Source organism: Nipponia nippon, unplaced genomic scaffold (genome assembly GCF_047370975.1).
Source record: "Nipponia nippon isolate SJK-2023a ecotype South Korea unplaced genomic scaffold, ASM4737097v1 scaffold_3, whole genome shotgun sequence".
Taxonomy (NCBI): Eukaryota; Metazoa; Chordata; class Aves; order Pelecaniformes; family Threskiornithidae; genus Nipponia; species Nipponia nippon.
Genome location: NW_028262347.1, coordinates 14,331,771 through 14,352,171, shown reverse-complemented (window position 1 = coordinate 14,352,171; position 20,401 = coordinate 14,331,771). Strand labels below are relative to the sequence as shown.

Here is a 20,401-nt window from a genome sequence, read left to right as displayed (position 1 = left end):
AGGAAGGCCACGTTACTTACTAACACATGATAGTCAGAGGTTTGGGGATTTTTTTTTTTTAAGGATGTGTGGCACGGAACATGTTTAAGGGAGAAATAATCTTGGCTGTAATTGTTCTGTAGTAATAACAATTTGACATTGGAAAGAAGCACAACAAACCTATTTTGGTCTTGGGATCCCTTTCAGCAATTTACTGTTTTAAATTTGGTGTCTTGCTTCTACACATTGTCTGCACCTTGTAGTAGTAACAGTGGTTGTGTCTCAGTGCGTACAGCTTTCAAGGCAGTGTGCTGCATTATGATACTTTGGCCACGTTTTTGTGTAAAATTCACACCTTGGCTTTTTCAGTCGCCTTTGACCGTTGCCCTATTCTGTATGTGTACAGTAGGCTTCGTATTTTGCCAGAAACCTGGTTAGTGACTGAAGTACCTAGAAGGCGGTGCTAAGGTGTACTATAGAGTGCAGAATATGCAGGTCTGATGGCAGTGGAGAACTGTAGCACTCCCCTTTAATTTCCAGATTATCCCTGCAATAAAGGATGATTACAAAGAAATCTACACTGTACCAGTTGTAAAGCTCTCTCTGACCCAGTTGGGATTAATTTTGGATTAATTTTATTGCTTTGCATCTGAAATTTTTTAATTAAGTGCCTGCAATTATTCAGCAGCTCAGCAAAGTAAATCAGAAATAGAAAAACCTAGATAGGGATCAATGAAATGCACTTCTTGGGTACTCAGCCATTTCGATGCTTGTTCCAGCTACGTTTGCTCCACACCTAAATCAACCCATAAAGCACTTCTGAGCTTGTTTAAGATTCATACTAAGGACTCCATACTTTATTTAGCACTGCTAGGTAGCAGATTCCTACTTCAGTTTCCACATCGAGTGTGCCTGGTGATACCCGGCTATGCTGGGCAGGTTCAGTTTATCTGTACCAAGTGCTTTGCATATGTAAAAAAAAAAAGCATATGTTACCCCAGATGTGTGCTTCACTGGGTAAAAGCTATATGTATTATAATCATGCCTCCACAACAAGCCTCTGTCATTATCCAGAATGCATAGGCTTTTTCTACTTTCATGACAGGCTTTATTAATAACTTTTTTCAGTGCCGTTGAAGTGTCTTTAATTATTAGTTGTTGGATCAACAATTTAGATTGTTCTCATTGCTGTAAAATCCAGTGGTACTCCAGTACACACTAAGCACCGAAAATCCTCAGCTAATTAGCTAGTCTTACCAAAGCCCGTCATGTGTTTCTTCTTGCTTTGTATTAGGAAGGAAAGAAGAACATGGGAAGGGGGAAGGGGCACAGCAGGAGGAATTCTTGTATTACTCCAGTGAGGAAGATAAGACAGTATTAGGCACATTTAGCTCATGTTGGTAGCTGATTTGACATTAATGCCATATTTCAAAGATCCGTTATAATTCTTGTAGTATTAATGTGTTTCTGGTTAGTCTGACAGAGAACAAAATGTACTACAGCAGGATAAAGGTTCCATAAGATTATGTATTTCGTTCATTATGTTGTTTTATTTTGTTGTATGAGTTTTAAGAATTTCATTTGATGTGTGCTGCCAATAGAACTTGTGTTTTAGTTTGAAATCTTATGAGTTGAGTAAAGAGTCCTTATTGCTTTAAAAGGTAATTTGGGGGATTTTAGTGTACTTTTGTAAAATGTTAAAAAAAAACCCCAAACCCCATGCACTGAGAATTAATTTCTTTAGCTATTTCCCTGTGTGATTTACTATGATAGCTCAAAATAATGCCTGATTTCTGATCTCATCTCCCAGGGAATCACTGATTTGGATCAGATGCCTATGTATCACAAACCTGTAGATCTCATACTGAGTTAGTGCTTTCCAGGTTACATTGCCTTTGTGCTTTTGGTTTGCCTTGAATTTTTGTTCACAGAATTTTCTTTAAATACGTTAGCATACTAGCTGTTCAAACTGTTCTGCCCTTTATTTATCAGTTTTCCTGTCTACATGTCCTCCACAAATCTCCACAAATGCCTTTTATAGTCATTAGTTTTACCTTTAAATCAACTGTTCAAAATATTTCATAGTGTCAGTCCTAGTGACATCCCTGTAAAGCCTTTAACAGTGCAAATGTGTTGTGGTTTAATCCCAGCAGCAGCTCAGGCCCACGCAGCCGCTCGCTCACTCCCCCTGCAGCGGGACAGGGAGAGAATTGGAAGAGTAAAAGTGAGAAAACTCATGGGTTGAGATAAAGACAGTTTAATAAGTAAAGCAAAAGCTGCATGCACAAGCAAAACAAAACAAGGAATTAATTCACTCCTTCCCATCGGCAGGCAGGTGTTCAGCCATCTCCAGGAAAGCAGGGCTCCATCACGTGTAACGGTTACTTGGGAAGACAAACGCCATCACTCCCAACGTCCCCCCCTTCCTTCTTCTTCCCCCAGCTTTATATGCTGGGCATGACGTCATATGGTGTGGGATATCCCTTTGGGCAGCTGGGGTCAGCTGTCCCAGCCGTGTCCCCTCCCAGCTCCTTGTGCACCCCCAGCCTACTGGCTTTGACGCTGTGTAAGCACTGCTCAGCAATAGCTAAAACATAAGCCTGTTATCAACACTGCTTTGGTCGCAAATCCAAAACATGGCACTATATTGAGCTACTAGGAAGAAAATTAACTCTATCCCAGCCAAAACCAGTACAATATGTTTAAATCCCAGTTAAGAACTCATTGTTCACATCTGCCAATTAGCCGGTTCTTAATCCATTTAGTAGTATTGCTTAATGTTGCATGATACTAATTTTAAAAACTAGTTTGTGTGAAATGACAGCAAAAATAAAGTGCATTCACTTAGAGTTCTCAGAATAATTTGTAGTCTACCTTTAAAAACAACTACTTAAAAAGAACGTTTTCCATAAAAAATGTGCTCACTGACCTAAATTGCATTATGACAATTAATTATTAAATTCCATATCTGAGTTTAATTTCCTTGATATAATCTGATTTGTTGGCTTAACCACATGTAATTTGGTGGGTTGTCCTAATTTCCATTTTTGAGTATTATGTTAGTTTTATGGATCTTTCACTCCTTTTTTTTTAATTGAAGTGTCACAGTATAACACTCTCTGTGGTTCAGATTTCTCCTGTCAGTGTCGTTCCCATGTACTTAGAATGAAATAGAGATAAGAAAGTGATGTTACTTTCTTGAAGAAGCAGCAGATTATTTCCGTCTAATACTCACACTTTGTTTAGTCTTGTATGAATTAAGTGATTGTATTGTACTAACCTTATATTCAGCTTTATGGCAGGTTATCTATTACTTGTTCCTGGAGACAATAATGAAACTTTTTCAGTAGACATGTCTTGTCCATTAGCTCTCCGAAAAAGCAGTTTCATTAATATTGTATCACTTAGAGTAGGATTGCAGGGAGTAGGGTGTGTGTCTTTGTTTTTTCCCAACATATGCCCTCCAAATCATTAAAATATTGTGGAGAAAGTAACTTTCCTGAAGCTGTCAGGACTGTTTTAGCAAGGGAAATCCTAGACTCCTAAACTGTCGCAGCATCAGCTGGGCTTTTAAGGGAGCAGGAGGTCAGCTCTGTATAAGCTCACTGATAGCACTAATCTGCTATCCTAGACCTAGAGAACGAGAGCAGCAACCGTGATAGGGAGACGCTGACTAGGAACCAGAAGTGCTGGGACACCTGCGATTACCGGGGAGAGGAGAGTGTCAGGAGTCTGCAGAAGGTGCCTTAGGAGAGCCTTAGCTGTGCTGTGGCAGAGCTGGAGATGGTCAGGAGTCCCGAGAGGACTTTCTGTTTGGTTGGTTTTTATAGTAGGAAAACTCTTTATTACAATAAAGCTTCTGCATAAGCATTTCAACCAAACTGCAGTGAAGAACGTAACTCCTGTTCAAGCTGAGAGAATGAGCAGTGGTTTGATAGTGAGTTTCAGTAGATAATGTACAGCCATGGCCTCCTTTGTGCCAACTGACCTCTTGAAGCTGTACATAGAGTCAAATTTGGAAGCTGATCAAGCTGAAAGCTGCCTGTTTTCCTCCTCTGGATTAATGTTCAGCTGGATCAGTTCTCTGACCTGTCAGACTTGAGTGGGGACTGCATAAGCATTGAGGCTGGAACAAGAGGGCAGGTGGGGGAAGGTTTCCATAACTTTGTTACACATGAGTATAGATTTACGTTGGTTTAAGGCATTCATGGGACTGCATCCTGAACATACAGGGAGATCAGTATAGCGATTTATTCAGTAATAATTAAACTTTAATTACCTAGAACGCTTCAATAAAACATCGTGAGAAGCATAGCTATAAGTGCCTAAAAGACCATCTTAAAAAGGAGATCTGAGTTTTAGTTTGTTTTACGAATGTTTATTGAATTATTGGCAGGATGGAAAGAGAGAATGGTAAAAGCTAACATTAGCCATGTGAAGTTAACCTCCACACGCTGCTTCTAAACATAATGGAGAAGGAGGGTCTGCTAAAGGCTAACAGAACAGAGCTTCTGTGGAATGCTGTTGGGAACGTTGCATTCTCCTTCATCTGTGGGTTTGTGACTTACTTGTGCTAGGACTTAGGGGACGCATCATTTCGTTGCGCAAGCTAAACTTGAGCATTTGTTACAGTAACAGTGTGTGTGTGTATATATATATATATACACACACATATATATATATATATATATTCTTTTCCAGATCAGGAAGGCCAACTGATTGCAAAGCCTTTCCCAGGATGTTGTCAGTGCCTTGCAGTGCTTTCATTGCAATATTTTCAGACTGTTTCTCCATTAGTAGGTCTCCTGGCCTGATGTGGTACTCTTGAGCGCTCTCCTCTCTCTCTTGACAGAGATGTGAAAATGCTATAAAAACCTAAGATAAAATTAGGAGGAAGTAGCTGGGAGAATGGTCATTAAAAAGGCATCTGTTTTGTGTTGCAGTTCTCTGGTTGCCTAAAAATATAAACAAAATGCTAGTCTTGACTGTAATGATTTGTGCCTTGTATGCAGTTTCTGTTCCACGGCCAAGTACGTTCTGAAGTCCCTCATGCACGTTGTGTTCTTTTTTGCTAGGAACTCGATAAAGAGCTTCCAGTGTTAAAACCTTACTTTGTTCAAAAGCCGGAACTTGCTGGGAAGACGGGAACTGGTATGCGAGTCACCTGGTTGGGACATGCCTCTGTTATGGTGGAAATGGATGAACTTATATTTCTAACCGACCCAATCTTCAGCCAGCGAGCTTCCCCTACTCAGCTGGTGGGTCCCAAGCGCTTCCGAGGACCTCCGTGCACAGTAGAGCAGCTCCCCAAAATCGATGCAGTCATGATCAGCCACACCCATTATGATCATTTGGACTACAATACTGTAACGAGTTTAAATGAACGCTTTGGGAGTGAGCTGCGCTGGTTTGTGCCCCTAGGGCTCTTGGACTGGATGCAGAGATGCGGTTGTGAGAACGTGATTGAACTGGATTGGTGGGAAGAGAACTGTGTCCCTGGTCACGATGCGGTAACTTTTGTCTTCACCCCTTCGCAACATTGGTGCAAAAGGACTGCGACAGATGATAACAAGGTTCTTTGGGGCAGCTGGTCTGTCTTGGGACCTTGGAATAGGTTTTTCTTTTCAGGAGATACTGGATATTGTGTTGCTTTTGAACAGATAGGTAAAAGGTTTGGACCTTTTGATCTTGCAGCCATCCCCATTGGAGCTTATGAGCCAAGGTATGAAAATCAAAGTTTAATCAAAATACATATATGAAATGATATACTAATGACAAAAAAATACACCCAGAAGTGAAAGCTGTAGGTATGCTTGTATTAATATTTTATAATAGAATACAGAGGCAAAAGAAGGAAATTGCTGAATGACCAAAAAAAAAAGCAGGCAATTGGATGATGGAGCTGAAATGTCTAGGATACTTGCCTGTGTATGTGTGGTGTTCTTGGAGGGTTTTTTTTTCTTCAGTGTTAAGCACAGCAAGGATGAATCGGCTGACTTTCTTCCATGAAAAATGTTGAGTAAAAATCTGGAATTACTTTGTGCCTTTTTCTTTTAAGTAGCATCGCTTAATCCAACTGTTCAGATGCATGCAATTTTCAGCATTTTTCTCTTGCTTCAGTCCTTAACGCTGTTTTTGCAACTTACCTGGAGATAAAGATGAATCCTTTATAGAGTATGAAAGATCTCTTTGTTTAAGCATCTGTATTGTACTTATGACGGGGTATCTAAACCTTTAGATGATAACGCTCATACAATGCTGGAAGCAGAGCATGTATAGGCTGGGGAAGGAAGATAGGAATCAGAATAACGTGGTAAAAATCCGGTATCTTTCAAGAATTGCCAGGTTCTCTCTTCTGCTTTACCACCCGTTCCCTTAGGCTGTCTTCTGAAGCACACGCTTTTTGGTGTGTGCTGCTAGCATGAAATTTTTTCAGGGATGGATTTAAATTGACAGCCTTAATGCCTCAAGGCACCAGTAATATGTCCTTATACTGTTAAAAATACAGATAAGAAAAAAAAAAGTTTGAAAAGAGGAGTGAAATACATGAACCGCTATTTTGTGGGTATGTTGGTATATTCCAGCTTGTTGATTTTGAGTGTTCTCTATGTTGTTCAGACATACATGCTCCTTAATTTTTTTTATTAGGTGAGCATTTTTTTTTTTTTTTTTAGATTCTTTGGAACTTACCCAATGAAAGTAAAGAAGAAATCTTGCACTAAATTAGGTGACAGAAAAAAATGTACTTTGTGTTTTGGTAGGTGGTTTATGAAATACCAGCATGTGGATCCTGAAGAAGCAGTAAGAATCCATATTGATGTTCAAGCAAAGAAGTCTGTAGCAATTCATTGGGGGACCTTTGCTTTAGCAAATGAGGTAAATTTCAACACTATACATGAGTTCAGATTTCCTGAGTACACAGTCATTAATGAAGCTTTGCTCTTGCAGTTTAACCTACATATCTGTAAATGTATACTTAAAATGTAAACTTTGTATGAGTGAAAAGTTACTATATGTACTGCAGTTAAAAACAATGCTTAGCTTTTCATAACCAATTACATAAAATATTTCCACGGCTAAGACTGATTTGAAAGTACAGAGTTATTGGAACAAATGTGGAGGACTTCTGATATCCAAAAGCTAAGGAACATGAACGGTGGGGACACATACGCAATAATAACAGTAAACTCAGTGGTGCATCACTTGGAGACGTTAAGAATTGCGTGCTTGTAGGTCAATACAGTATTTATTAATCTGTCTAGTAAATAAATTGAATAGCGTTTTTGATAGTTGATTTGTAGTTAAATACCAGCAAGAATATGAAAAACTGAGTTATTCTGAATTGCTGATTTTTTTTGTTTATTTTTTTATTCCTCCTCCCCCCGCCAAGTCCCCAGTTCTAATAAGGAGGTTACCCAGGTACCCTAACAGTGACTAAAAATGCAGCGAAAGGGAAGTATCTACATCTACTTTGATACACCTTGTCTGGTAGCTGTTTTTCAACCTTATCTTTGCATCAGTTGCACCACCTTGCCTTATAACTCAGTCCTGATGCTGTTAGCTATGTTCACCTGGTATGTCATGTTTTCTTTAACTTGGATATAACATTTTCTATCCATGATGCTTCTAATAAGCTGTGTGACTAGTGCCCGCGGTACCAATGCTATTGTGTATTTAGAAGCACAAAAAAATGGATGATTTCTCCCTGCTGATGCCTTTTCTGAAATGTAACCAACACAATGCAGTAACTTGAGGGGACCTCACTGAAATGGCACTGGTTTTTAAGCAGTGAAGCTGGCAGCTTTGTTTTGCTCGCCGAGAGAACGAGCCCTCCGCTGACCCGCGTGCCCGCCCTCCTCTGGGCTGGCAGCGAGCAACCGCCGGCTTTCTGCTGCTGGGAGATCCAGTTCAGCACGTGGACGACACTGGCTTTTGGATGACAGCTTGTGCCTTGCTAGCTACTCTACAACTGTAAATCAGCATTCTTGTCGTTTAAAAACTGAAAATGAAGCCAAACATTTTAATTTGACAAATATATCCCCCCCTTTTCCGATAATGTTTTAAAAGTAAACTATTTCTTGTTTAGAGCAGTGATGTTCTTTTTTTCCCCCAAATGCTGCAGTGGTATCTTTTCCCTTATTTTATTCTTATTTTTCCAGTACTACTTGGATCCTCCAGTTAAGCTGAATGAAGCTCTTGAAAGATATGGATTGAAAAAAGATGACTTCTTTGTCTTAAACCATGGAGAATCACGGGACTTGAGTACAAATGATGGATTTGAATAACGAAACAGTAGCAAGCAGTTCCTTGGAAGCTTCGTTTGATTTGAACTAGCAGTTAATGTTACAAATATTAATATGATGTACTTACAAAGTAGGTTTTTTGGAGTGAATTGGATTTTTAGATGCCAGGTTTGTCAGTTTCAGAACTAAAACTTGCATACCAATATCATGCTAAATTTTACTAGTTATATTGTTTATATGAGAGGTGATCAAAAAACTGGTTAATATATAAGCTATTGTCTGGGAATAACTTGCAGTTTCAACTCTTATGTATGCCACTGATAAATTACTGTTTTTATTGGTTGTTTTTTTTTTTTAAGAACTCTTCATCTTACCTGCAACAGCAATAATAACCTCAGCACAGGACATATTCTTAAAATTAATGGCTGACTTGAATTAGTCATTGTTAGTGTCATCTCCCACTTGTTAGTCATTAATCTTCAGGTTATGCCCTGTACCTTGATAGCTTCACTGTATGTTTTGTGGGGTGGAGTCTTCCAATACAGCTGTGTTGTTAAAGCACAAGCACAGTAAAATCATTATTTTACTGAGTGCTTCTACATTTTCGTATATTGACGAACCACAGAAGCTGAATTTTACAATGATCTAAAGAAACGTGCCTTTTAAAGAGAGAGATAATTTAATATTGCATCACTGATGTTTAAAACTTACTGCTGGCCAGAGTATGTGCACACTTGCATTGTTTTGTCAATATTTTTAAGTTAGGCCTGAATGTGTCTAAAATAACTTTCCTGTTACACGAAATCGAAGAATCCCTTAATGGCGCTTGTCTTTGCATTGGCTCAGCCTATTATTAAGTACTTTTTTTTTTTACATTAAAAGTCTTAAGCCAGGGCTGTGGTATTTTTTCTTATGGTTTCCCTATAATTTTAAAGTTGAATGAGAGATTACAACATTGTTCAGTATTGTAAAACTTGGCTAAATGTATCTGTATCAAATTGCCATGCTAATTTACAGAATTAAAGCCTATTGTTGCCAATAAAATGGGTTGTTATTCTCCTTCATAATTCATTGGCAAATCATTTTTTTGTTCATGATTTGTTGTGGTCTATGGTATATGTGTATTTTTTGCTCTTGCTGTGCATTACATTTTATGTTCATTCTCCATGAAGATAAATAAAAAAAAGACACGTTATTTCCCTGCAATTTAAAGACATGAACTTCTGGCAACTAATTAAAACCAGTTAATGAGATTTCATGCTAGGAGCAAACTGAAGTGATCTTTTAACTGTTGACAGTTATCTTTAAAAAATTTAGATCAGGAAGTTCTAGAAGTCTTAAAGATCTTAATACCAACAAAGAACAGCACAAGGAGGCAAAGCTCAGTTAGTCCAAGTCCATGCTGCAGAAGGGTTCTAGAACAGAGGATTACACTTAAATGTAAGAAAAAGTAGCTTATATTCCTTTGGTGGGATCCACACTTGACAAACATCAACATTTCTTTATGTGAAAAGTTAATTCTAATATGGTCTAGATGTATTCACCAGAATGTGTTCAAAACTGGTTTAAAACTACTCTCAGTCGGTCAGTGTTGATTTTTGGGAGGGTGTTTCAGATGAAGTCTCTGTTGGGCCTCTTATTTACACAACAGCTTCAGTAACGATTTTGGTAATACAATGCATGTTACATGTTCATAACATTGTGGAGGACACCAAGCTGCAGGATGTTTTGAGTACTTTGAAGGACATGGTTAAAATTGAAGTTGGGTTGTTTGTTTTGGTTTTGTTTTTTTTTTTTCAGCTTTCAAAATCATCAATAGACTATTCTGTGAAGTTCTGTACTTTAGAAAGAAAGAATGAAACTAAAATACAGAATACCTAGATAAGCAGCTACATAGCAGAGAAGTACGGACTTACAAGGATCAGAGCCTACATGTCAGTAATGGCATACGTTTTGTTTTGGATCTATTAATTTGTAGGATTTGTATGTAGAATGGTGACTGTTACGCTTTGCTTGGTGCTGATAAGATTCCATCTAGGGTGGGGGATGGGGGATAAAAAAATTACACACTTGTATGAAGACACTTTGGAGAGTCTTCCATGATTTCAAAACATCTCAATAGCATTGTTCTAGGAAGAAAGCATTTAAAAATAGCTCTTTCTAGACTGAGACAACACTGTAACAAGTTTTCATGTATTTTTAGAAAAGGGGACAATGGTCACTTGTTTCTGTCAGCTATCAAAGCAAAGGATAAGAGATCAACTTTAATTATCAAAAACATGATGTTTGAAAAACTTATTTTTAGGTTGGAGAACATGGAGAGGGATATCTGGACACCTCCATTGCTGAGCTTAAGAAAACATACATCTCTCAGATATACCTAGAACAGAGTAGTCCAAGTTCTTGTGTCAGAAGAGAAAGGTGGGATTGGTAAATTCTTAGTGTCTGACCTAGCCTTTATTTTTCTTTGTTAAAAACAGAAGCAGAAAAAAATTCAATCTACAAAAAGTGGCAAAACATTAAGGGATTGTAATGTAATTTGCTTATTGCAACAGGAACAGTGTTTTTGGAGCAGTGGGTTCGCTGTCAATGCAGCGATTGTCAGGGTTCTGACTGGGCATCACGCCAGCTTCTGTTCCCGCCTTAACTGTATTCCTGAGGAGCTACAACTACCTACGTATTGAGAACTACGTAGGTACCTTTTCTTTTTTCTGAATATGTAGTTACTGGCCTCCAACCAAAGGCTCACAGACAAAAAAAACCCCGAGAGAATCAAAGCGTGGTGCAAAATATTAATGTGGTGTTCAAATTTTAGCACAAATAATAGGTACTTGATTCTCCTCTACTGCCAAAACGGAGTTCCTCTGGATGTAGAAAAGCGTCTTAGTCCTTCCTGAAAACATGTGTGAAAGTACATGTGACCATGTGATCAGAGGTTAATTCCCTTTCTGGCAGCATTTTGCAATAGTTTCAGGTCAGTAATCTTTTTCTCAATACGTCGGTAGCTATTGTAGGTAGCTACAACTACCTACAACTTACCTACGTAAACTACCTCCCTACATGTAGCTTTACCCGGTATTGATCAGGGCATAAATATGTTCTATTTTCAAGGTCACGTTTTTCTTGCAGTTTGCAAAGTTGCCTACTGAAAATAAATAAAATACCTGTTGAATTACAGAAAGAAAGTAATATTTTATTAAGTGCAGAGTGGGTATATTAACTTAAAAAGATGAAGCATCTGCTAACAGTTTAGGTAATACATCTCTCAAAAATGGTAAAAGGTGGAAAACTTGTTTTCTAGCCTTTTTACATCTGATGCTCCTTTTACTTTCTTTATGATGCGGTGTTCAGGAAGCTTTAGTAGTCTCATTTTAGTATAAAGTGTTTTCTACTACATTTTATGTTCATCAGTGAAACTTCCTTCAGGTTCTTGTACAACGATGTTTATATGTATGCCATTTCATTTTGAATTAGCACTGCGTCGATGACTAAAACTTTATGGGGGCTAACTGAACAGAGCACTTATTCTGATGGCGTTCCAGTTGCGGAGCAAAAGGAGTAAAGCTCTCCAAGGAAAGTGGGCTCAAGGGCTGCTACAGAACAGGAAGCTTTTGTAAAAATGTGTATGATACTGCGCTTGTAGATTTTATTTTATAAAGATGAGACTGTTGAATTGCAGTCACAGATAATCTTTGACTCATAATAAAGTATTTTGAAAAATATGTATGCTTTCCTTAAAGTGACAATTTTGAAGCAAGATAAAATCCTTTTCATTTTTTTCAAGTGGGGAAACCTCACACGGTTGTGGTTAACTGCACGGCAGTTTGGCTAAATGGAATGCATATGCTAAGCGTATGAGAATGTAGTTTTAGAATATATTCTCTACAGGTAAAGTGAAAAAACATAGGCTGGGTAACTTTAATATGCAGCTTTCATTGAAAATACTAATAATATGGTACCATTCAGTAATTTTGGTTGTGTTTGTGTTTGTTTGGGTTTTTTTTAGCATAGCATTCTGAAGATTAGATATTTCCATCACGTCAGTCTGTTTTTTTTTTTAAAAAAATCACTATTGTGTTAATATTCTCACAACTTGCTCTTTCACTTCTGTATCGGGGTGATGCAATAAAGATGCCAGTTTCTGAGCGAATGGGGTAGAGTCCCTGCAGAGTGTAAAGAAAACTGAATCTTCACTGTATTGCTCCTGAATCACGGAGCCATCTTCATTGTTCATGTTCTTTTTCAAGTTTGCTGCAAACGCCAGGGCTCTAAGCAGAATATCTCTGTTCATACAGGTGTCAAAAAGTAACAGCAATGACGGCACCTAGGATATTCAAGAAAAAATCCATACTTAATCACCAGCAGTAAGTACACGTAACTAAATCTAACTTAAAAAAAAAGAAAAAAAAATCTGCACCTAAATCATCTACAACAGAAATCCTGTGAAATACCATAACTGTATGCTGTGAAAGCATGCCAGAAACTTGCACAGCACGCACATTTCCCCTTTAGAAAAGACTGGCTTGTGCATTAGCCTTATCACAGGCTAATAAATGCTTTGTACTTTCAATCTCCAAAATGTGGCTGTCTGGAAAATTCCCATTTGGAAGAGAGGGGCTGCTTTCCTTCTCAATAATGTCGCTTTTGCTCTCTGCTGTGATCTGAATGTTTTTATGTCAGCACATCTGATAAACAGAAAAAGGATAGACTTTTAACAGAGAACTGAATATTTAGCTACCGTAATCTTGTTTTGGTAATGAAAAGCCGGTAGTATCTGGACTAGCTTTGCTCATGGCAGATAGATAGCTCAAAAATAAAAGCTGCTGTATGTTTTCAGAAACTGACTTTGGGGAGGTGGAGGAGGATGCAGCACCATCCCAGTCCCTGCCTCTTTGTTTTGGTGTGAGGAAAGGATAGAACTGAAATAAACCTGTATGCCAAGGCCAGCGATAGCAAATGGCAGACAGAGTTCTCCACAAAGACAGGAGTAAATGCACAGGGAAAGTTCACTTACAGTGCTTAGAGACGACAGTTTTATGGCTGCATTTGAGGAAAGGGGTGGGGATTTCAGTGGAATTTGGTCGTCTTAGGTACAGTTGTTAGCTCTAGAAACAGTCGTTGAGAAGGCTCATTTACAGTACTGGTTCTATTTGATGTTTGTACCTGGACTTCAATCTATAGACTGACTGCGCGTCTGGAAATGAGGTTTTGGGTTTGGTTTTGAAACTTATCAGGTACCTTATATATATTTCATACACAAGGTCACGGTACTATCCCTTTGGTGGAAAGGGAAGGTGAGAACAGGCTTCTGCAAGTTGTCACTGATGATGTGGAATGGTACGCAGGAAGTATGACCAACTGCCTTCAAGTGCACAGGCCCTGTGCCTCGCCCTCTGCAAGTCCGGTATCTGTATTACGCTACACTCTGGAAGAAAGCTAGCTTGTGGAAGAATGCACACTTCTAGCTACTAATTTTAACCAGGTACTGCCTAGAATTTTATGCTGGAGTTGCATATATACTCCTAATACATTCAAATTCTTCTAATGCATGAACGTATCTACACACACACACGTGTACAAATGCTAAAAATACAATGCAACAGCAAGAACCTTACTTGAGCTCTGAGAAGATGTCTTGTCATGGCTCGGTTTGCAGATAAGTTCACGAGTACTTTCAAAACTTGAATCTGAAATGAGGAACGTACAAGTCCATTGCAAGCTCCAAAACCAGTAAGTACATCAGTAATGGGCATCAATAATGTCAGCCTTGACTTGGAGAGGAAAAGGTAGAATGGGTCAACTAACATCTTGAGTTGTGCACTTCAGTCTTTGGCACAGGAAAAAACAGAGCTTATGGAGTCACTAGCATGTATGTACTAAGTGTAGATATTTTAGAAGCAAATTCAGTTTGCCTTAAACATCAAAATAAGGCAAGATGTATACAGAACTTGCAGCAGGCAAAATACGGAGTATTTTTAAAATATACAGAGGACGGGTAAGTACTGTATTTAAAACGTGATCAGAAGCATATAGAAACACACCTTTGTACTTTCCTGAACCTCGTGACACTAATCTTTTAACTAAACACTAGGAAAAGACCAAATGGTGTTTATTGTACTTAAGTAAAATAGGTCTGCTGAGTTTAGTGGAAATTTGTGTTTTGGAAAACTAGTTTTGAGCTGATAGAGCAACTGAGTACATTGATATTGATGGCACTGTGACATCTTCAATAAGCACTGTATGTGGTCCCTATTTGAAGCTTTTCTCTTCTTTCAATATTACAATAATTCACAAATAAGCACAGTTTCCCACTGCAGTCACTAGGGTTGCCAGAGATGCAATAAGCATAAGGGAACAGAAATCCGTAACTGAGGTTATCGCTGGTTGGCATGTTTCCCTAGAGAGATTCATGCATCGGTGAAGCCTTTCACGTGCAGATCCTCCTTGCTCTGTGATGCAGCAGCAATGTTTAGCGAGCAGAAGAGAATTCTGGAGTTGCTATAGCAAAGGCGTAGGACAATAGCAGTGCACACAGCACTGGTTTGGTAGCCCGGTGGTTCCACTATCGATTCCCTTCCTCCCCTCTTTCTGAATTTACATTGAGAAAGTAATATAGATCCATATTTTACAGATTTTATGCACTATCTGCTATCATTAATGAATATTTGATTTTTCTAAGCACAGTCTAAACCATTTTACAAAAACAGTAAAAAGGAGGCAAGTAAAGCAGCTTCATAAATGGTTTGTAACAATACACTACCCAGTACCTGTGTCCTTTCCGTTCCTTCTGAAAGCAAATGAAGAAAGCATGGAATTGAGTTTATCATCTTATGGTGGTAGTCACTGGTAACAGACATATTTGTCAACAATCTGAGTCCAGCTAGCTGCAGATCAGAGTTCAGGGGAGCTGACTCAACGTTCCTACAAACTTGCGTAATATATACCTGGGGAAACAGGGAAGGAGACAAAAAGAGAAGACATTTTTTGATGCAAGCAGATTTTCTATTCACAAATAGTATCAGCAGCCTAGCCACAATAGTGTAAATACCTCTTGAACACTGCTGGCTGAATACATAAGCTGATCAAGGTTCTTGGAAACAAGGACTTTTTTGTTTTGTTTTGAATATATTCAAACATTCTATTGGCATGATAGAAGCAGACGTTACAGTGTTATGCTCACTAACCTTCCTGAAGCATAAATTGCTCTGAAAACCCAAATTGCTTTGACTCTGTCTCAGAAGTAGCACATTTGCTTTAAAGAGTTATTTAAAAAATCACTTGCAGCAACCAACATCTTCTTAAATGTTGATGTCCTGGTTTCAGCTGGGATAGAGTAAATTTTCTTCTTAGTAGCTGGTATAGTGCTGTGTTTTGGATTTAGGATGAGAATAATGTTGATAACACACTGATGTTTTGGTTGTTGCTGAGCAGTGCTTACACCAGCCAAGGACTTTTCACCTTCCCCTGATCTGCCTGGTGCACAAGAAGCTGGGAGGGGCACAGCCAGGGGGGCTGACCCAGACTGGCCAAAGGGCTATTCCATACCGTATGGCATCATGCTCAGTATAGAAACTGGGGGAAGAAGAAGGAAGGGGGGGACATGTTCGGTGTGATGGCGTTTGTCTTCCCAAGTAACTGTTACACGTGAGGGAGCCCTGCTTTCCTGGGGATGGCTGAACACCTGCCTGCCCATGGGAAGTAGTGAAGGAATTCCTTGTTTTGCTTTGCTTGCACGCCCAGCTTTTGCTTTCCCTATTAAACTGTCTTTATCTCAACCCACAAGTTTTCTCGCTTTTACCCTTCTGATTTTCTCCCCCATCCCACCAGGGGGGTGTGAGCGAGCGGCTGTGTGGGGCTTAGTTGCCGGCTGGGGTTAAACCACGACAGTTGAGAACAAGCTAAGGACAAGTCTTGGAATGAAATCCTTTCTTCCAACCACGTGGCCCGTCCACTGGAGTACTCCTCAGGAACAGTGATGACAACTGACATTAACAACTACTTTTTACCAAATTTTCTTCTGGATGACAGTATACAATGAATTTTGGAGTCCTAGCTAAGAACTTTGCCCTTACCAAAGGAGTTGTTTTCTGCCTATATGCCTATAGAAATATTTGCTGTTGGCAAGCACTACTTTAAAAAACAGCTGCTCAGCGCTAAAGATGCCACAAACTACTACGTACAGTCAAACTGCCTTTTTATCAAGGTAATGAAAAAAGTAAAAATCTTCAAATCTGCATCAGCTCACTGCTTCCACACTTCTTGATCTATTGAGTAATCTGATAACATCCAAAGTAGATGCTTTTTTGCCGATTTGCCCTTTCACATCCATACCATCTACTATATTTACCAGCAGGACTTGTTATCGTTATTATACACTATTCTTTTAGGATGAAAGTATCACCCTGAAAAATTGGTCTCATACAAACCCAGGGGATCAATTACTGTTTTCTTCTCCCTTGCCTAAGGAGTCATGCTAAGTCCAGTCTGCAATCCATCCTATTGAACAACCACTGCTGATGTTCTAGACACATTCGGAAATCATCTTGCCTCACATAATTTCGCTATAAACTTAACAGCACAATCTCTGTTTAATAGCATTTGGTGAGAGCTGAATACAAACTGCCTAGTTTCCTAACCGTCTTTTAAAAAACTAAGTGCCAGTGATGCAGTGCATTTTTAAGTTATCCGTTTGGCCTTGGGATGCACAGATCATCCAGATCTGCTGGCTTTTATGTCTAACCTCAAAACATTTTGGCATCCTGGCTTGTATTTGACAAATATGCTGAAAGCCCTGTACTGTCTCCTGTGTCTCAATTACTTTGATTTTTCCCTTTAAGAAACTTACCTGTATCTCTTCCTGATTTTTAATATTCATACTCAAATTATTAAGTGCATTTAGTGCTTTTTCTTTAACTTTGGGAACGCAATCTGAGAGCATCCCTCCAATAACAGAAAGGCCATCCAAATTTCGGATTATATCCTGAAATATAAACCAGATATTTAATAAGATTATTAAAAAATTAAATTAAATGCTGAAGGCTTTCCTCAAAGTTTCCATTTTAATGCAAATGGAATGTGTGAATGAAGACTTCCAGAATAGACTACCCTTTTTAAAGAGAGACCGTTAGCAGATACTGCTTTATTGCTTCCATTGAAATTAAGAATAGCCCTGACTAGGGCCAAAGTATTATTTGACATTATTTGACAATAGCACAACACCTTTACTTTTAAAATCTGGCCTGCAAAGCATGCTTAAAGCATTTTAGATTATAAAGAATCAAAGGTAATTATTGCATAATGAATTTATAGAGTAGCTGAGCCAGGTCACAGTACCTAAAAATCCTGACTGAACAGAACAGAATTTCAAGATGCAGCTTTATATTATTATAAGTAGAAGTTCTAAAACTTTATCTTTCTTTTCCATTACACTTGATTTTTTTTTAATTTTTTCTCACTTAGACTCTAACCATCAATAAAAACAACATACACTGTTTCCAGGAAAATGAATAATGGGCCAGTGGGCCTTGGGATTCAATTACAGTCTGTTCTGAGAGATTCATATTAAGAAAACAGTTTTGAGAAGCCAGAATATACAGCTGTCATAAATACCATACAAAAAGGAGAAAAAACAAACAAACAAAAAAAAAGGGTGGGACCCTGGAGGTTAAACCTTTACAAAGGCATGAAGATCTGCATCCAGCTCAAAGTTTTTCTGCATCATATTTCCAATGGATTCAAAGAGACCTGGATAGTTGGCAAGCTCCTAAGATGTAAATGGCATACAACTTCGTAAAGATAAAATATTAGTTTAAATTATCTCAGTAAATTTCAGATCTGATCCTGAAAGTATTTTACCCTTCTCCAATTCAACCCTTTCATTAACATAACTGTAAGCCACAAAAGATAAAAAGATACTTCCAGCACTTCGAAAATATAGAACTCTGTACAGACCTTAAGTTGTATGAACATTAAGCTTAGATGAATTTTGTGAAGCTGGTAAATTATATTATTCGGGCTAGCAGAAATTAAGGCATAGACATAAAACGGATTTTAGAACAGAAGCTATCGTAGCGCTCAGTCCTGTGTCACTCTTAAGCAAAACAGCACCTCTCCACACTGACTGGTATTGAAACAGTTGTTTTCTATAGAACAATACTTACTTGATTTACAGAGAAGGCAGCACTGTTGCCGAGAGTGATTAAAGCTTGCTCTTGAATCAATGGATCATCTGTGGCCTGGAGCAAATGAATAAGTTTCTGTAGAGCATCCGCATCCATGGTATGGGTTGACACTGGAGGACTGTTGTCTGTCAGTGTTTAAAAATGAAATACTTGACACCAAGTTTGAGACATTTCACTTAGTTACCACTTAACATTTTTTACAAAGCTGAGGTTTAGCTCTCAGTTGTAGGACGCGTTGTTCTAAGTTTGATTGTACCCAGCCATCATATCACGGCAAAAAGATTGTGTTTTACAACAGCTCGACTACCGTCCTTTTTCCCCTGAGTCCTCTGACTACCTCTTTTCAAAGTAGAAAATAAAAGGGATCGTAAGAAAAGCTTGGGGTACGTTACTATTTAGTTAACCAACGGCAAGCCTCCCCTTCAAAACTATTAGGAATATTCACCAAGTATGGTAACTTTTTTCCTTGTGTTGCCCGAAATGAAATGTGGGAATCTGTCAGGACACCGTAGGAAAAGAAAATAAAACTTCCGACTCGCAGACTACTGCTTCCAGAAATAACGATAATGACGTTTTGCCAGTACCCTGAGGTCCTTTGACAAAGTAACAGCCACAACGTTAAGAACAGCGTCACTTGGCCAACCGAGGAAAGCTGTTCTGAGTCAGAATGATGTTATGGAGTACCTGGCTTTGATAAAAGGGTGACACAAATGCCATCAAAGACCATTTTCAGCCAGGTTGGAGGCAGAACTATTTAGCTAGCTGAACAGCCTAAAGATCTATGACTACTGAACTAGTCATAGATGACTCAAGATGACTTTTGAGAAGCTAACCAGTCCTTTATAATTCCACGTATTTGCTGCCACCACCTCACCAGGCAAACACCACAGTATTCTTTGGGGGAAAAAAAAAAAAAAAAAAAAAGAGGTCAGCCTTAATGATGATAATCCAAGAACTAGCCTGAAAAACAAAATTTTTGTCTTCATCTCACCCTCACCTTCATCTAGACACTTTGTTGAGCTTTGAATTACAGGGGAACATGAATAACTGTAATAAAAAAATAGCAAATCAGCCCGCTAAGTAAATACACTGATTGGACATACGCTTTAGGGGACTTTAAAAAAATAAATCAGGCTTTTTTAAAAATAAAGCATGCTCTAGAGCCCTTTAAAGCCGCGGCGCGGTACTGGCGGGCCGCCAGGCAGCACGGCGGTGACCCCCCGCCCGCAGGCGGGCTGAGCCCCCCGGGCCCGGCCGCGGCTGCGCGGGGCCTCCTCCGCCCTCCCCGGCCGGGCCGCGGCGCCCGCCCGCCCTGCGCCTCACCTGAGGGCGGGCCCCGGGCGGCCCCGGGCGCTGCCCGCCGCCGCCGCCGGCCGCCCGCCGCCAGCCGCCAGAGGCAGTAGCAGGCGCCCGCCCCGAGCGCGATCGCCGCCGCTCTCACCGCCGCCCCCCGCGGCTCCCCCATTTCCCCCGGCCGCGCCGCCCGCGGAAGCCGCCGCCCCATCCGGCGCGGCTGAGGTCCGGCCCCCCGGCAGCGGGGCCCGGGCGCTCCCCGGGGCGCTGAGCCCGGCAGCGGTGTGCGGCGGGGGCGCAGCGAGGCGCAGATCCTCCTAGCGACCGCGCCGCGCAGCGCTGGGTTGAACGGGAAAAACGGCGCGGTCGGGCCGCCCGCGGGAGGGGAAGGCCCGCGGGAGGGGAAGGCGGCTGCAGCCAGCGACCTGGGAGCACAACAAAACCGCACTTTTTGTAGCTACTGAGCTATTTAGAAAGACGTTAATTGGACCACACACACCCCACCTAAAAAAATCTATTTAAAGTTTCAACAAAATACAGCAATATTGCCTCGGGGTACGGGGTACGCGTACCTGCTGGCGCCGCCTCTGCTTGCTGGCTTTAAATACCAGCGCCGGGCCGCGGCGTCCCGCCGCCAGCCCCGCTGCCGCCCTGCGGGGCGCCTGGCGGCTCTGCGTGCGCGGGGCCTCGGCCGCGCACACCGGC

The 20,401-nt window shown here is 40.1% G+C and overlaps 2 protein-coding genes across 12 annotated transcripts in view; one reads left to right on the top strand and one right to left on the bottom strand.

Annotated features, from left to right (window-relative positions):
* The window catches only part of NAPEPLD (N-acyl phosphatidylethanolamine phospholipase D), a 22,279-nt gene extending 13,020 nt beyond the window's left edge, over positions 1–9,259 (top strand). For 6 of the 8 annotated variants that reach the window (XM_087767576.1, XM_087767574.1, XM_087767573.1 and 3 more), the window contains 3 exons: positions 5,055–5,701; positions 6,741–6,855; positions 8,139–9,255. In XM_087767576.1, the coding sequence (XP_087623702.1) occupies positions 5,055–5,701; positions 6,741–6,855; positions 8,139–8,264 (888 nt within the window). In that variant the 3' untranslated portion in view covers positions 8,265–9,255. Of the gene's footprint in view, positions 1–5,054; positions 5,702–6,740; positions 6,856–7,369; positions 7,554–8,138 lie in introns of all 8 variants that reach the window. The other 2 variants (XR_015706901.1, XM_087767572.1) reach the window with 2 other exon arrangements.
* Positions 8,537–20,401, bottom strand: ARMC10 (armadillo repeat containing 10). Of its 4 annotated transcripts, none has more exons than XM_087767583.1 (6): positions 20,269–20,401; positions 18,383–18,528; positions 17,068–17,202; positions 14,990–15,166; positions 13,838–13,909; positions 8,537–12,546 (listed from the first exon to the last, which is right to left on the bottom strand). In XM_087767583.1, exons 2-6 carry the CDS (start codon positions 18,497–18,499, stop codon positions 12,292–12,294), a joined length of 756 nt encoding a protein of 251 aa, XP_087623709.1. In that variant the 5' UTR covers positions 18,500–18,528; positions 20,269–20,401; the 3' UTR covers positions 8,537–12,291. The 4 variants fall into 4 exon arrangements, with proteins under 4 accessions (XP_087623709.1, XP_087623712.1, XP_087623711.1 ...); XM_087767586.1 differs by lacking the exon at positions 20,269–20,401 and adding an exon at positions 19,727–19,883; XM_087767585.1 differs by lacking the exon at positions 20,269–20,401 and adding an exon at positions 19,845–19,860.

Excerpts from the sequence above, each read along its gene's own strand:
- ARMC10 (XM_087767586.1), bottom strand. The coding sequence starts at position 19,868 with ATGGGGGAGCCGCGGGGGGCGGCGGTGAGAGCGGCGGCGATCGCGCTC. Across the intron at positions 15,167-17,067 it reads AAAATCAGGAAGAGATACAG|GTATATATTACGCAAGTTTG; the intron begins GTAAGTTTCTTA and ends CTGTTTCCCCAG. Across the intron at positions 12,547-13,837 it reads GACATCTTCTCAGAGCTCAA|GTGCCGTCATTGCTGTTACT; the intron begins GTAAGGTTCTTG and ends TGAATATCCTAG.